Source organism: Corapipo altera, unplaced genomic scaffold (genome assembly GCF_003945725.1).
Source record: "Corapipo altera isolate COAL_440 unplaced genomic scaffold, ASM394572v1 60, whole genome shotgun sequence".
Lineage (NCBI taxonomy): Eukaryota > Metazoa > Chordata > Aves > Passeriformes > Pipridae > Corapipo > Corapipo altera.
In genome coordinates, this window is record NW_020884912.1 from 1700947 (window position 1) to 1718296 (window position 17350).

General features: G+C 37.7%; 1 protein-coding gene across 6 annotated transcripts in view; it reads right to left on the bottom strand.

Moving 5' to 3' along the window:
- OFCC1 (orofacial cleft 1 candidate 1) overlaps positions 1 to 17350 on the bottom strand; it is a 190313-nt gene that overhangs the window by 143482 nt on the left and 29481 nt on the right. For 4 of the 6 annotated variants that reach the window (XR_003529499.1, XM_027654187.1, XM_027654186.1 and 1 more), the window contains exons 5-7: positions 9277 to 9363; positions 5966 to 6049; positions 707 to 879 (exon numbers count right to left, since the gene is read on the bottom strand). Coding sequence is in view for 5 of the 6 variants with exons in the window: in XM_027654187.1 (XP_027509988.1) it covers positions 707 to 879; positions 5966 to 6049; positions 9277 to 9363 (344 nt within the window). In the remaining variant the exon portion in view is untranslated. Of the gene's footprint in view, positions 1 to 706; positions 880 to 5965; positions 6050 to 9276; positions 9364 to 16557; positions 16651 to 17350 lie in introns of those variants that run through there. The other 2 variants (XM_027654188.1, XM_027654185.1) reach the window with 2 other exon arrangements.

The following is a 17350-nucleotide window of genomic DNA, read 5'->3' on the forward strand; positions in this document are numbered from 1 at the left end:
ATTTTAAGCACTTCAGAGCCAGCATGCTGTTCTCATGTTGCTAATTAAAAATGATAGATTCATCAATTAATCTCTCTTCCTGTCTTCTAGTCTTAGTATGAGATTTTTCAAAGGGACAAATGGTAGTTAGATGCCCAGAAGTATCATTTCAGCCCTGAAAACTTGTGCCTTTGTCAACATGTTCCCAACCCTGCCTCTTTACACTATGAAATGACAAAAATAAAACCTTAGAAAGCTTTGCCACCCTGAAAAACATTACAAATTCATAATTAGGGAATAGTCTAATCAACTGTACAATGAACATTGCTACATGAATCCTCCATGTGCTCCAGTTTGAACTTGCTCACTGATAGATGAATAACCCTCTGTTAAATTTGTCAGAGAGAGATGTCCTAAGCTTAGTCTCTTGATTGAAACTCAATTGCGATATTACTACAGAGCAGTCAGAGATACTCCACTATTTAGGAAAGAAGCAACTAAGGCAATCTGTTTTAATTCACATGAAAATGGAGACAAAGACAAAGGTCCTCTTGCTAGCTTAGCAAAGTGCCAGTCACATAAAGCATGCCAATGAAAGTGGTTATCTTTTCCTCTTTCAATATATGTATCACCAGGCAGAGAAATAGAATTGGGGTGTACAAGGTTAACAAGCCAGCATCATGTTATGAAGCAAGCGATAAAATTGTCTACAGTTCTTAACTCTGACCTGTTCCAGTGAAAAGCTGCCAAGCAGAATTATGTCATCTTGAACATCTCTCTCAAACTGTTCAATATATGAAGGGATCTCTTCATCTTCAAGCTCCCTGTGAAGGTCACATGCCTTACTGGAGCTGACAGGCATCACGGATTCTGGAAAATCTTCACTGATGACATGGGCTGCTTGAAACAGAAGTGGAGGATTATTTCTCAGCAAATGGGAGTTTATTCACTGGTTAGTACCTTCTCAGTTAATATGTTTGGCCCACCAACATTTTAAGACAACAATTCATGCCATAAAATGAACAGTAATAAATAGCATCAGTAAAACAACTGGTGAGTGCCAAGTGCCAGTACCAGAAAAACTGTGCTCGAGTGCAACATCTGCATTCAGGTACAAATTTAGCATGTGCAACTTGTTCCTTAAACACTTTTTAAAAGGCATGCTCCACATTTCTATGGGCACTTTGCTCCTCTGTAAATCTTAAAGGGACTGGGATCTGGAACAACCTTGGCTTTCAGGAGTAATAACTGCAATTGAGGGTTTTGGGAGTTTTAGGTGAAGCCATATCAAGCATTTCATCATCCTCTTAACTCCCCACAAATGTATGCGCATGCAACTCCTGCCTAATTAATTAGGTTCAGTTCTGCTCTCACCCACATCATTCCCCTGATCTCACTGTGATGACAAATGCAGACCCAAAGGGTACATGCCACACATAAATAAAAATAAAACTCATTCATAAATTCACCCTTAAAGAGAAACTTTGTCCTTTTTTCAGTTTAATTGATCATGCTACATTAAAAAAAAATAGATCTTCTCATTGATATCTGTCACAGTAGTAATACTAGTTTGGGCCATAAATAATAACAACAACTATTTTTGCTCATTTCTCCATGTTAGAATCTCTAAAAAAACGACAGATACCAGATTGTCCATATCTGACTTTCTTGTGTCATAATTCTATGTGTAAGCTTTTATAGTTCTCTGTGCCTATCTCTTTGAGAAACTGCCATATCTAGTTATTTACTTCTCTTTGTCCATCCTATGACATGAAAGCAGTTAAAAGAGGATTTTTTCCCTCGCTTCCCTTTGAAGTCTTTCATTCTCTAATGAAGACCAGAAAAGGAAAGATAAAACTAAGGCTATTAACATTTTCAGATTTGCTCACTATTCGTTGTTTAATGATTTTAATTGTTGAACCTCCCGAGTACTTAAATCACCTCAGTGCCACCAACACACAGGAAGTAGGGTGGGTTTTTTATTTAATTACAACAGGATACAATTCAAAATCATGTTGGGGGAAGTGTACAGTAGATATAAACAACCTAAACCATTACCTTAGGGTACGCATCTCTTCATGTAGAATTTTACAAGCCTAATGAAAAGTGATTTGAGCTACACTATTAACTGCAAAAACAAAACAATATTTACATTTAAATTTACTGTAACATAAAGGGTTTGGCTAGAGAGAGAAAACCCAGGAAGCACTGGAAAAAGAAACATTGCCAAAAGCAGAAGATGAAGCATGTCTTGTTCCCCTCGATGCTGTGTTGTGCACAACAGGCCATACACTCAGCTGGTATAAATCAGCTGCTTTACTGCTTTCACAGGAGCGGTGCAAGTTTACGTCCTGGGAAGTCAGTAGAATCCTATCTCAGGGTTCTCTGAGTGTAGAGAGATAGTCCTTATATACCAAAATAAAAAAAAAAAAACAAAAACATTTGGTTCAGAAAGACAATCATGAAACAATTCATCAAAATATCATTTTTTTTCGGGTTTTTTGTGTTTCTTATTCTGTGAGGAGTCAAACAAACTCAATTTTGGTAGGAGACACTGGGCTCATTAGCACAAGTTTTGTGGAAAAAGAGCAAAATAAGAGAAAGAACATTTTAAAAGGCCTTTTCAAGGGAAGTAACTGCTAAAAATACAGAGATAAATTACAATTTAGATTTGAAAAATATTTGATACATATGCTCATTTAAGCATAGTTGGAAAAATTGTTCATTTGCCTGAGTCAGAAACAGCGAGAGAGTAGTTCAGCCAGTCTACTCCTTTCACAGCGGCTTTGCAAAGAAACCTCTTGAACTTGATCATCATTAGGTTGGTCCTTGTTTGAACTGATCCACAGTTTGGAGGCTCAAGTGATGCCCCAGAGCAATATTTGACTAAAACAAACCAATCAACCCCTCCTTGTACAAAAGTAGCCCCATCTACTACGTTGTGTACACAGAATAAAACGGTTGGAAATTTATGAGGAAATTCATTAATAGATTGATAAACTAATTAAAAACTTATTGCTTCAAATTGTTAGCATGGGCATCAAAACTTTTCATTGTCTCAGCTGTACTTAGCGCCACAAGTCATACTTTCCTTGTAGTTTAAATCACCTCTCCTCCTCAGCACAGGCTGTACCTGCAGATGCTGTGCTGTAACTAAAACAATCTCTCTGGTATTAACTTGGCTGCTTTGTGATTTCATTTACTCCTGCCTTTGTCCATCAGACAGCAGCACTTTACATACTGAGATGATAATTTAAAGGGGATAATTTAAAGGGTAGGTTCAGCAGCAGACTACACTTCAGCATAGGTTTGAATGCATGAAACTGCTATGCACTCCACACGGAAAAAGAATTTTGGCTACCCGATTCTAAAAAATTGTGTATAAATTGTATCTAAAGAAGTCCATTGCCAAAGGTTCATGCATTGTTTTCAGACAACTAAAATGCTGCAAAACCTGGCACTTCAATTTTGCGGTTCTTGCCAAAGAACAACATATTAGTAATTATTTTTTTATGGTATTCACCTAGCATCATTTAAGATGTGCATGGATCACAATCTTACATTGTCTGAGAGATTTTATCACTAGGTAAAAAATATACAGTGTACATTTTTAAAATCAAACCACCTATGTTGCCTTTTGAATTGCCTTATAGTATGAATTAACGCATACCACAAGAATGACCAACAGGTTATTCAGCAACAAAATGCTTTAAATATAAAATTATATAAATTTTGAGCCATGTTCTTTCCTTTCCTTTGGGGATCATCTATTAATTAGGACTGTGTGATTATGTGATTTTTCAGCTCAGTGGTCAAATGAAGAAACGAAGCAGTTCCGTAAGAGTGGAACCAAATGAATCCTAGTTTTATACTGATTTTCTGATGTCTAATAAGGGTCAACTCCCATATTAGCTTTTCCCTCAGTGGAGACATTAATAATGCTTGTCTTCTCTGCTCAACTGCCTGCTTCCACAAACCTGGTAGGGAAGTCATACCTGTGAGTCTTGCTCTCTGTTGAAAAAAAAGGTTTGGAAATGAACAAGTTCAAAAATTGGGGAGGAAAACCAGATAGAAATAAATACACCCTGATACATGCACACAGAGATGGAAACTGCAGAAACCTCACTTCCTCAGGAAATTCTTTCTCTTTTCTGAATTTTATTCACCCAAGCAAAGCAAAGTAAAAAATTCAGCTAGAACAGTGTGCAACTTCACACACAGGACTAGCTCTGATACCCATTATGGCACTCATAAAAGCACTGAGGCACTGCTTGAGACACATAACACCGTGGTCCGCAGTGTCTCCCCAACCTGCTCCAACTCCCAGGGGACTCTGATGTGCATATGGAGTGTGAGACATGCATGCTAATGCATTTGCTTGCCCCTTCACTTTAGCCACCCAAAAAGCAAAGGTCAAGTCTAAGTTAGTTGTCCAAGTACCTTCTAGAGCCAAAGGAAAGAGAAAAACAGCTTCCAAGGTGTAATTCTTCTAACCAATGAAGAGATGTCTGTGTGAGGTGAACTGACTCACTTCCCAGAGGTATTTCTCCCTCCCTATCTCACCACTTTGGGGGAGCCCCAGTAACTAAACTTTCAGAAAGCTAATGCAGAGGGTACTAGACCCCACCCTGAGGCAGCCTATAAAATGACATCAGGACATTGTCCTTAATCATACGGCATTATTTTGATGATAAACCTACTGATGAATATGAAATGCTATAAACACTTGTAAACAGGGACTAGATAAGTACCACAGATAGACAGCCCATGTCAATCTTTCACAGAGAAATAATGTTGGCTTCACAGCCAAACATGGTTTTATTTTCATCTATGTTGTTGCATGATAAAAGCAACAATCAACTTGCAGCATTGCTATTATCTTTTTCAGTAATGTGGATCTCTACATTAATATACAACAATAGAGAGCTTGCTGATAATTTGTTGAAGGTTTTTGCTTAAAGTATCTGTGTGAATTTAGTTGTGATGGTCGCACTTTTTTCCTTGCATTTATGATGAGGCAAAATGGGTTTCAAAGATGTTACTGATATGACCAGTGCCAGTTCAAGAGATTTTTCAACCCTAGGTGAATGAAAACATTTTCATCTTCTAGAGCAAAGATGCCTATAAACTAAATAGTCATAAAACATGTTGCAGCTCCTGGAGCTCCAGTGTTGTGAGCAACCACCTACTTGGTCTCTTTGACAGAGTAGGCCCTGTGTATTGTTGAAATACAACAGGAAACTTCATACAGATACAAAGAACAGAAAATACTTTTGCACAAAAGAGCTCTGCTGAAAAAGGAGAGGGGGGATACATAAAAATACAAGGGCAGGTCAGAGCTGGGGCTTGTACAAATGTTACTTCTCCTAGGATGAACCACAGGAGAGCAGTAGACATGGACCTTGTGTAAAGAGTGTAAAGGTAATAGTCTCATGAATCAACTGGGTTTTTATTAATGCCTGTAAAAATAAGTGAAGCCAAAGTAAGGCTGTTGGCTTGAGGTGAAGAAATCTCCTATACTTTATTGCTTTTACTGTAGATGAAACATCAATATGTATTTTCTAACAAAGTCACAGGAAATATTTTCTTACTCATATGTCACTGTAAATCCTTGTATAGATAACCTTAAACAGTGTGATGTCACCTGTGTATCTGGCAAATGGTCCACCCATTTACCAGCTTAAGAAAAGATTTGGATTTCTAGATTTGACTGCATAAGCAATGGTATTTCCAGTTTTCTTTCCTAAGTGTGTAATTCAACATGCAGTGAAGTAATCTAGAGAAAGCATGCCACTTAAGTTACACTTTAAACCACATAAACATGACTCAAAACAAAAACATTTGGAGAAAGAGTCCTTACAAGCTTGCATTAAAATCAGCATCCCTTTGACTTCTGAGTTCAAGGGGATGGATTACCCACTCTCCTCCCCACATGCAGACTCAGAAGAGTTTTATTTTCCTTTATGCAATTGATTTCGTTATTTACCTTGGAAGTCCAGCATCTTGTTTTCTTCATCTAGTAGCTTCATCAGTTTAGAGTACAGGATTTGTTCATCAGATTTTACAGGATCTTAAAAAAACAACAGTGAAACAGCTATTGTTTCTTCCTGTTGTATTTCAGGAAACGTTAGTTTAAACTAAAAGTAGGATACAAAAATAGGAAGACATTTGACACTCAAAGATAGTTTAGACAGTGCTCCTTTCAGAGTTCGGAATAAAATTACAGTAACCTCTTCTGTGAAGGACAATTTAAAATAAAAATATAATATCATATATTTTTAAATGGTGAGCATAATTATACGTTGATCTGGACTGAAATTGGTTTATTAATTCTGCTAATAGAGTAGCTGAAATGATTGTTTATATTCAAATTGTCAGATAAATTCTGTTTGACTCTCTATGAAGATCAAAATACCCAATTTCTATTCTAATGTCATTTTGGATCTTCATCAGAAATTTTACCTTCCTCTCCATAATACTAACGTATAATATTAGTGTGAGTAATTATAGCACACTATGAATTTTGATTCTGTGGTTGGTCAGTCATTCAAATTGTCAGTAATATCTGCAGATTTTAAAAAGTAGCAAAGGACACGCACACTCACCTTTTTCCATGAGACTTAAAAAAAAAAATATCACCTTAAAGGTCTATATTCAAAGGTGAAATGAGCAAGTGGGACTGTCTTCTCTCCAGATCTCCCAGACTGTGACTTCTCTAAGCTGCTGGTGAAGACAGGTAGATAGAAGACCGAAGAAATGTATACAAGACAGGTGGATTGAATTACAGCTACAAGCAACCTTGAGTGGCTTTTTTTAAGTGTTCGAAAGAATCTCAAAGAATAAATTTTCTTTACCACGAAATTTCAGAGCCAAGTTTCCTGTTACACTGAGCATTCAAAGAAGGTGGTCGCTTCTGCAAACCTCTTTTGAAAGTACAGAATCTTTTACATTTAACATCGAAATGTCCCCCTGGTGAAGGGGTCAAGCAAATCCATAGTGAGAAGTTGTTTGTTCTCAGAGCATTATCAACTCAGAAAAATATCCAGAACAAATATAATTTATCAAAGGTAGAAAAAATATTTGTCAACATCTTTATTTTCACAAAATAACCCATTAAAGAAGAATTAGTGTCTGAAGATTTGCTTTTCACCAGCTATTCTCTTTGGGCATTGGGCCTGACTTTCTTAAGCCCTAAGAAGAGTGTAACTTTAAAATGTGCCCTGATTTCTTCATCTTTTTCAGGTTTTGGCTTTTGCTTGTGGCAAGCTGCTAGCTGGAAAGACGAGATAAATCAATAAGGTTTCCAGTTAGGGGATGATTATGCAGGACCATGCAGTTCTGACCATTCTTTTATCTCCATCCACTACTTACAAATGTAGTTCAACTTATTTAACACTTCTGCAAGGAAAAGGAAGCCTGTGAGCCTGGTTTTTGAGTATCACCAAATCAGACTCGTTAAGGTGGGAAGGCACCTCTGGAGTCCATCTAGCCCAGTTGCCCCTGCTCAAACAGAGCCACCTAGAGTCAAATTGTCCAGGACCCTGTCCAGGCAGCTTTTGAATATCTCCAAAGTAGAAGACTTGCTCTTGGCAGAGGTGTTGGTAAATATGCCATTATAACTGCTCTACAGAGGTCAACACAACCAAGTACTTGAAGCCGGTACTGTTGCTAATAGACTTTTAATAAGCAAGTGTTATATCAACATATGAGTGACATTTTTGCCAGGAAAAAAAAAGGAGGAACACCAAAGGACAGCTGTTTACACATGGACCTCAGGTTTAGCATGATATGCAATTGCCTAAAACTACCTCCCCACTCCAAAACCAAGAACGCAATGGACTTTCTAAGAGCCTTCTTCTGTTCCCAATTTTAAAATAAGTAAATAGATAGAACCCCTACCACAAAATACAAAATCAACATTTAAGGTTAAGTGTATCACTCAGCCTCTTCAACACAGTCAAGAGAACATTTTCTCCCAGTGAGAACCATCCTTCCATATATCCCTTATGTTACCACTAGGCACACATGTACAGATACAGAAATTTAATCTGTTTTTCATTTTCTGGTTGTGAAGCAGATCTTGACTCACAAAGCCTACTTGCAGGATAAACCAATGCAGGACCAACAGGAAAAAAATCTTTCATTTAAAAACTCTGAGTTAGAAGTTGACTTCCAAGGTATTACGCTGCTGTCCTACACATTGAATGTGGAAATTATTGGGGTGAGATGTAAACCAATCTTGATAACCCCTGATTTTTTTTTTCACCAGAACACAGAAATTCAAGTTACTGATACTCGTTATAGGCTGGGTTTTTTAAGTTACACAAGTTTTTGTCTCAAAAGTTTAAAACATTCACATGCCCTCAAAGTTTCTCATGAATTCCAGAACTGAACTACTCTGAGACCCTTTGTAGTAAATAACTTTTTATAATCTGACTACATCTGCACAACTAGAGAGTCTCTGCAGTACAAATAAGTGCACACTTTAAAAAAACCAAGGGATAGAAGTGTAACACAGGAGAACTGGATCTTGCATGCTATCAGGTTGTTAGGGCTTAACAACAGGAGCTGGGCCAAAGCACTCAGTGCATAGCTAAGCACTTCATTACCATGATGATGTTCTTACTTAAGTCCATGCAAATTCAGGCAGGCCCGTTCCCACCCTTTTTTATCTAAAAGCCATGACAGCAGAGGAGAATTTCCTCTACTAGACAATACCTCGTGGTTAATCTCTCTCACATCTATGCATAACTTCTGTTCTTCCATCTCTGCAGAGTCACACCCTCCCACCTGTCCCTGCCGTCCCCAGACGGCAAAGCTAAACATCCCGGATAAACCAGGGGGAAAAAAATAACAAAAAAGCCTCCTCATGCACTTTGGTGCAGTCTGGGATTTCCCTCTGTTAGGCAAACACACATTCAACTCAGTAATAAAATTGCTCTCCAAGGAGGACTTTGGGAGCAGGGTTGCGAAAAAGCTGCAGCTTAGCACTCAGTTCTGGACTAACTTCATTAATTAAAGAGAACATGATGTAGACAATACTCTTGGAACATGCTTCTTTTTGCTACAGTAGCAGAGCAAATACAGCGCAGCGTCATTTTTACCCGCCCATTAACTCACTGTCCTTGATCAAAGACTATGTATACTGCCTATCCTGTTCAGAGCAGTTAAGGTTTAGAATTTAAATTGTAAACCTCAATATTTAAATAGAACTGCATATGTGATCTCTGTCACCTCATTTTCATGAATGGAAAAGAATATTCTGACACCAAAATTACATACTTAATTCTGCCTCACCTTCTTCACTGACCTCCATCCCACACCGCCTTGGGTTTATTTCCTCATCCATCAGCGGGTCAAAGTAATTTCTGCTGTATTCATTTCCTGTGGAAAGCACATGAAGTAAGGGTCAGCGATTATTAGAAGCACATGAACTAAAATGTTAATTTTGAAATCGACACCAGCAAGCAAAGGGGCATTTTTTGCTACTTTACAAGCTTAATTTTTTTAACAAGTCCTCTAAGCCTACTGGTACTGCAATTATCTTCTTGTGAAAGGTCAGTAAAGGTAATTCTGGAAACAAGTGTACTTTATGTTACTTTTGCTTAGGAACTAATGAGAAAAAATTCTCAAATTTAGATGATGGAAAGATAAGAAAAATTTTAAAAAAAATCCAGCACCCCCAACATCAACCAAATTATTCTTGAAACACATTGTGCAAGTGAATTATCCATACTGCAGAGGAATTTGTGTTTCACAGCTGACCCCTCCAGTTTCAACAGTTTTAAATTTCACCACTGAGGTTTCAACGTCTGGTGCATCTTTAATACTGTATTCAACCAGAGAAAGTGTTTAATTACAGAGGAGATACTAGGATACTGCCTCATTAATCTGAACTGCAATTATGCTCAGTTGGACTAGGTAACTAATCCAAGATTTTGATGGGGCAAATCAAATCATGTTAGCACTTTCTATTTTAACAGCTAATTTTATCTGCTCTTTAGAAAATAAACAAGTTTACAAAAAAAGTCATTTGTTAGAATTATCAAGAAATAATGCAGCATCCAGCTGCCTAGAGGAACTCGTGATAAAAGCCAGAAGAATTTTCCTTATACAAGGAGGGAGGATGGACTTTTTCCTCAAAGTATGTCCTTTCTTCAGCAAAAATGCTACACTTTTAAAACTATCCACATGTTTACTGCATTTGCAAACACAGTAAATTATAATTAAACAGAAAAAAAGACGTAAAATAATTATGTCCATAACAAATTTTTAAATCGCTTGAATCGACATTGATCTATATCCCGGCAAATACATAAAAGCTAAATGTATGAGGGGGTTAATTCGCCTAGATACCTTATGGTTGTCTACAGTGTATTTGTTTTAGGATCAAAAATAATCCAAGCAGCAGCTCCTTTTCAGAGACTAAATGAAACTTTGATATGAAACTAGGTTTAATTTATATTTCTGCACTGGCACATTTTGACTGTCAGTCTCTGTTCCTTCAATGTAGTAAGTACAAGAACTGAAAATTTGCTTTACCTTGAGGTCTCAATAAAGAAAAAATAAATGAGTTTCATTTTTGTTACTTTATCTGTCAACAACTACTAGGCTGGTATGAATCTTGGCAGTATGTAATCAAAGTCTTATGTACTGCAATAACAGAGCTATTCTACCTTATTCACTGTAATTGTTTTCCTCTAGCACAAAGCATCGTGATGTTATATGAACACCCCTTCATATGCTGGTAAAATATTTCACCTCTGTGCTAAAAAAGATAATGACGATGCATTTCTTTATTCAATTACTTCATAGATGTAAGTGTAAATTGCTGGAAAGTGTGTTGCACCCATAGAAACAATACTCAGCTCTTGCGTAGGTTTTTTTGCACAATCTTACCATCACAACAGCTTTTATTGCATTTTAATATCCCATGTGAGTCTCGTGTGAAACTTTGAGGACTAGACTTTTGGACAACTCCTCTGGACAGAATAATTGGCATTTAGGAGGAAGTGTCATGTTATATTTGAGGCTGCAAGGCATGGAAACCATTATTCAAAACAGAGATATGTTGACAAATACCATTAAATAGCTTGCTCTTTGGTCTTCTTTAAAGAAAAAACAACCTCAACAGTTTGAGGAGTATGAGATATTTTGTCCAGGGCTTTGGCTCTGTCAGAACCACATGCAGTTGAATACAGACAGTTATGCAGAAGTAAAAAGAACCACCAGGCTTGATTTCTTCAGTGCAACGTACACACCTTAAAACCTACACAAGCAGAATGAGTGGAAAACACAAAAATCACCTCTTCATAGTGATTTTGTAGATAGCAAGCTATTTTAAACTGCAGGACTCCACAGAAGACTTTTAGTGAGGCTTTCAGAAGAGCTGAAATCACTGTAAACCTTAGGTCACATCTCTGTGTGTTGGGGGGAGGGTGCCGTTTCTGGTGGTTTTGGTTTTCTTTCCCCTCTGCTCAACTCACACCTTGAAAACTGATGTGACCAGGAGGTCTGGGCTCTGGGCAGGTCCTAAAATTTGTCAGGGGCAGTGGGAGTTGCTTTAGTTTTAAAATACAAAATTATCAATTTTAGTCAACATAACATACTGCCCAAGGCATTTTGCTAATAACGTTTTGTGAGTATGTGAACGGATTACTAATCATCTCACATTTGTTTTTGGAAATATTTGAAAGTGTATAACATGTAAATTAACAGTCCACTAAGGAATTCATATTGCTCTACTTTGTGGTATAGACACAGTAAATGTTAATACAGAGCTTGCTTGTAGTTATTTTGAACAGCAGCATATAGCTTGGTGTTTTCAGAGAGCAAGTTACTTTGAATACCTGCTCCTAAAAAGACTTGGCCAACTTTAGAAACTTAGGTCTTTGTTTTGACCCAGAGGTTTCTTCAAACCCATTAATTCAATTTGAAGTCCTATTCATCCCTCAAAGTTGTGTTATTTCATGTGGAAAATGTGATGGATCATTCAGGAAATCAGAATTGATGTACAAAACTACAGATTATCTATAAATTGAAATAAAAGTGGAAAGAAGGGTGTTGGCATAACAGTGACCAGGTGGGAATTTATACAGTTTAATTAAAGCAAGAGGAGTTGCTAATAAAATTAGCATAATCCTTGGATGCAGCCCATGGGACTGTATACATATTACTAGGACTGGATGAAACTTAAAAGATGCCTGTTAAACTAAGATGTCTGTAGTCAATTATGCAGTCTATGTCCTGAGAATACCACACGAGAAAGGCATGACTAAGCTGCATTTCTACATCATCTTCTACTCCACAAAGAGATCAGGTTGTCTGTATCAATTACACATCAAAGATATGGCATGGCATTTGAATAAAAGGCAATGATTCTATTCATATTGTACTATTGACCTAGTTTTTTAGTTTAATGAAAGAATAGACAAAACTCTTTTTCATCTGTTGTGTCTTCTGACCAGTGTAAAAATTAAGGAATTATTAATAGCCAGGTGATAACACTGGTGTGTTATCAACACCCTGCTAGCTACCAATGCAAAGCACAGCACTGTGAGGCCTGCTATGGGGAAATGAACTCAAGCTCAGCCAGAGCCAATACATGAGGCAACTCATAAAAGCCTTTTGCATAAGATAGAATAAGAAGGAGTCTTTTTGGAAAGATGAAATCCCAGTCTGAGAGAGCATTCTGACCCAAAGTGCTCTTGGAAGAGCAGCTGGAAATGGAAAACTTTAGTACTCCTTTCCCAAACCTCTCTTAAAGGTTCTTAAGAACTTAAGGTTCTGTGTTACCATATTTCTGTGTTTCTTTATGACAGCCAAAGCAGTATCCTGGGGTCAGACTTGGATCCCATCTAAGAGAGGTGCACACCTCAACGTGGCCAGCAAGAACTAAGACTTGGGACCAAAAGAAAGGGAATACAAGGGTACTACCTCCTGCATTTCCAACTACTTCACTTACCCTCCCTCAAGTCATGGTGGGTCATGTGACTAGCACTCCCACTCACCTATTTTCATGATTCAGTACCTACATTGATAAAGTTTGATATCTGCAAGTTCCTTCTTTATAGATACAGGCCTTTGCTTCTATTCTGTACTCTGAAAAACATCTCTGAAGAACCTTAAAAAATTCATTCAAAAGAATTCTAGAATAAGAGAGGGAAAAGAAACCTTTCACCTTAAAAAATCTCACAGGATGCACAAGTAAAGAAAAACAAAAATCATCAACCAAAACTGCATAAATGCTAGATTTACTTAGATCTAAAGGTTATGAAGATGTTAAAAGTAAAACTACAGTCTTGTAATGAATTGATACATAATCTATAAAACAATGCTAACTCTCCATTCTCATTTTGGCAAGGAAAAAAAAAGGATTATTGTGAGCTAACCAGAAGTTATACTTTTAGTTTGGGTTTTTAATTGTCCTTACTGACCCATATATTTTTCACCATGATATTTACCTCAGCTCACGTCCGTTACAAATACTTTTAATTAAATCTATATGTAACCTAGATCAGTCTAAATAACTTCTGAATGCCTTAATTAAGACTCTTTCATTATTTTAGATTTATATTTAACATTATTGTTCATATTATAAGTATAAAGATTTTCTATTGTAGAACTAAAATAACATTCTTGAGAAGTGCACCTTTAGTCCAGATTACCAAATACACGGGAAAGTGGTAGTGAGTTTTACATAGAGCTTTCATGAATACCTATCAGCATTCAATGAAAAATTATGGCTAATGGCATCCTCAAACTGAAGAGCAAGCAAGTGACTGGACAGCAGAATTTATCTTGAAAACACAGCTTGTTACACACTACCAACACTAGGTTACTTCTCAATTTTTAAAAAGTTTTAAAGGTATCATATGTCATTTTCCTTATCCTCAGCAGAGACTGTAGGCAATGAATAAATCAGATAGCTGTGTCTTATGTTTATATTGCAAGCCTTGAATAAACTCACTTGTCAACTTTGACAGGACGCTGGTAAAGGGGCCGTTCCTGAGCTAAGCAGCATAGACTGCGCCGCGCCTGCCCTGACTCTTGAAAAACACCAAATTGCGCTCATGGCATCCATTATTTTTTCCCGCCACTCCACTCCTGGAAGACTTGCCACCCTTGCTGCTGTTTAAGCAAAGGTACAGCATGGGAATTCGTGGGGGTTTTTTTCTTTTTTTTTTTTTCCTTTTTTTTTCCTTTTTTCTTTTTCCTGCAGGCAACAGAGGGCACTCTGCCAAGGGATGCCAGTGTGAAACCTGCTACTTTTCCTGGGGACACACTGCTGGTCGAAGGCGTGAGAAAAAGATTTACTGATGATGGAGTTTATTTAGGAACACTATTAGATAATGTGACACACGTCAATGGGGAAAATGGGTACTGAGTGCTCCCAGGCTGACAGGCTTGGCTGGTCCTACTCTATGCCAGTGAGGGAACTTGCAAAATTTTGAGGATCTGTCAGCACTATTACGAAGCAAACAATTTCCAAGTGTAATAAATTAGCCTTAAAAATATATATTCAGTCTGTTTCTGAAAAAGTATTTCCCAATTACAAAATGCATCCATTCTTCACAATTCTTCTCCCCCTACCTTTCACAAATTCAATTTTAGCACATTACTTAGAAGAGTGGCACGGTATCCCTGTTGTTAAAATTGCATGCAATGGATCACGTTTTGCACACTACATTACACCTTGTGCCATTCTGCTGATTTCAATTGGATTACACATTGTGTAATTCAACGCAAAATTACTTCCAATGACAACCCTTTTATTCCTATGCATACATGGTGATCCATCATGCCTTGCATATGGGGTTTGGCATTTCCATTTCAAAGTCCCTGTTGGAATCAGAAAGCATGGAACCACATACATAGAACTTGAATTATTAGATATAAACTTTGCCATTCTTTAAGAAAAAAAGAGTACAGTTTTGATTCATATTTCTGGTCCCATCCTTTATGCAAATAATTTTGTCCAACAAAAATCGTCAGTGTCACAAGCTCCCATTTCCTTCACATCCAGCACAAACATGAATTTCCAGCAGATGCCTATTTTCTCACCTGTTTTACTGTCTTGCCAGTGGGCACCTACCACTTGTTTGGAATGAAATTAGACCCTGTTAAAAAAGCTTCAGCCTCCAGTTCTCTGTAAGGACTGAATTCAATGCACCTACTGATATTTCTTTCAATTTGATATCCCACGTGGCTCCTTCATGAAGCTCTTTTTTTGTCTGCATATTTCCACATCAAGGTCCTTGCCTAGTTACATTTTTGAGCAAGAGAGGGCTTATATTGTCCTGCCATAGTTGAACAATCTTTGCCAATAAGCATTTCTCAGCAAAGGCTTCTCTCTACTTTACCTTTTGAGAGGGAGGAGAGATGCTCTGTTTTACAGTGGGATTTTCCCTGTAGGACATATGCAGTACTGTTAGGTACATCCAACCTAGCTCTGCAGCTTGGAGGTGATGCAGCAGAGCACCACATAGACACTAATTTGTTCCCAGAAGCAGTACAGCCATGTTAATGCCATTCTGTACCTGGGCTAATTAGAAGAATTGTTACTGGTCTTCAATTGAAGAAAGCTTCTTTCCCTCCTTTTTTTCTTTTTTTCCCCTGCTCAGATGTTGTTAATCTCTGTGGGCAAATTTATTGGAGCGTGATATGAGATGTTAACAGTGCCTGTTGCAGATAAAACAGTAGAATTAATTAGGGCTTTTGATTTTAGGAGATAATCTAGTTTTGAAAAAGGATTTGTGTATAGGGTATGATAGTGGGGAAAATGAATGCTTCTTGTCATCTGGAGTCAATTTTAACTTGAATCATTAATATTTGGGGTCAGACTGCCTCTAGTCTTTTACAAGTGCACAGGAGATGGGAGAACACAACTAGCATTTCTTCCATCTTCCACACAAAAGCCACAAATCATCACAGTCTCCAAAGGTGTCTATGCATTCACCACCTTACAAGGCAGACTATGCAATGGGACTATGCTCAAAAAGCCCCATCCCTGGACTCTGCAGCTTGCATGTGTGGTTGACACCCCAGAAAGATCACATTCTAATTTGATCTGACATATATATTCTCTGTAGGGTTGACCTGGAAATTTTATCTATCTTGTGGCAATGTGACAAGTGCCATTCCACAAGGCTTTATGCAGTATTAGCTGGACCAAATCTGTGTACCTGTGTGTCTGTGGTGAAGACGAAATAGTACAAACCGGTGTAAGCCACTTGCACACTTTCTAATCACAGTAGCTGAGGACAAAATGTGTCAAATGCTAAAATAGATTAACATTTGCTTTACAGGCCTACAATAAAATGCTAAGTACAGTAGTCTTGTGTTCAGAGATTGCCTGTGACATATATCCTGCTCCTGAAGTTGAGCAATTACCCTTGTCTTCTCTGTCAAAAAAGAGAGCATAGTTCCTAGAGGTTTGGTACTTTTCTCATGACAGTTTGCTGGAAGCCCTTTGCTGGGCAGAGACCTTATCAAGCCAGCCTGAACATTAGGACACTCTACAAAGTATTTTGGGCTTAAACCCCTCTGGAGAAGAGAGAAAAACTGATATTTGCTCACCTTCAAATCAGGTGTCTGAAAACTGAGAAGCTGGTGGACATAGGTTCTTGCCACTGCAGATTCGGATGATGTAATCCCAAATGTTTTTCCCAGGGAAATTTGTCTATTAGACCTCCCATTGAGATGGCCAACATGAAAATCTCTGCAAATTCAGTATTTGATGAGAAGAAGAAAGGTAGAAGAGTTGGTCAGATCTAGCCACGAGGAAACTCTCAGTATTTTAAGAAATAAAAAGAATTGCATAATTGTGGCAAAGATAAGGTTGTTGCTAGATGAACCTAATTTCACAGGCAATATGTGAAATAGATGAAGGTGATGGGAGCAATTAGCAAAGAGTCAGCATAGAATCCAGAAGAGAAAATAGGGTAGGAAACCATTGCAGCCAATTAGCAGGCTGAAAAATCAGGAGATTAATCTGAGTAAATAGTCAGCCAGTTCCCCTGGGTCACTACAACATTTAATAACAGTACCAGGTCTTCACCGATCATGGAAAGCATTCAGCAGAGAGTTACTCAATCGCCTAGTCCTGAACAATGCTCTACTGTTGGTGAAATGATGATGAAAATGGAATTTTGTCCGTTACGGAAAATAGGACAGTGAAAGACACAGAATGGCCTAATAAAGAGAGGAATGGACCAGCTATCAAAGTTTTATTTTTATTTCCTCTTCTGTCTGCAGGGTGACAGCAGAGGACTCATGTTCTGCCTCAGTTTCCCCACAAGATGCACTCTTAATCACAAGAATAATCCCCACTAATGTGGTTTGAAAAGTGAAAAAGACTCTGAATAAACAT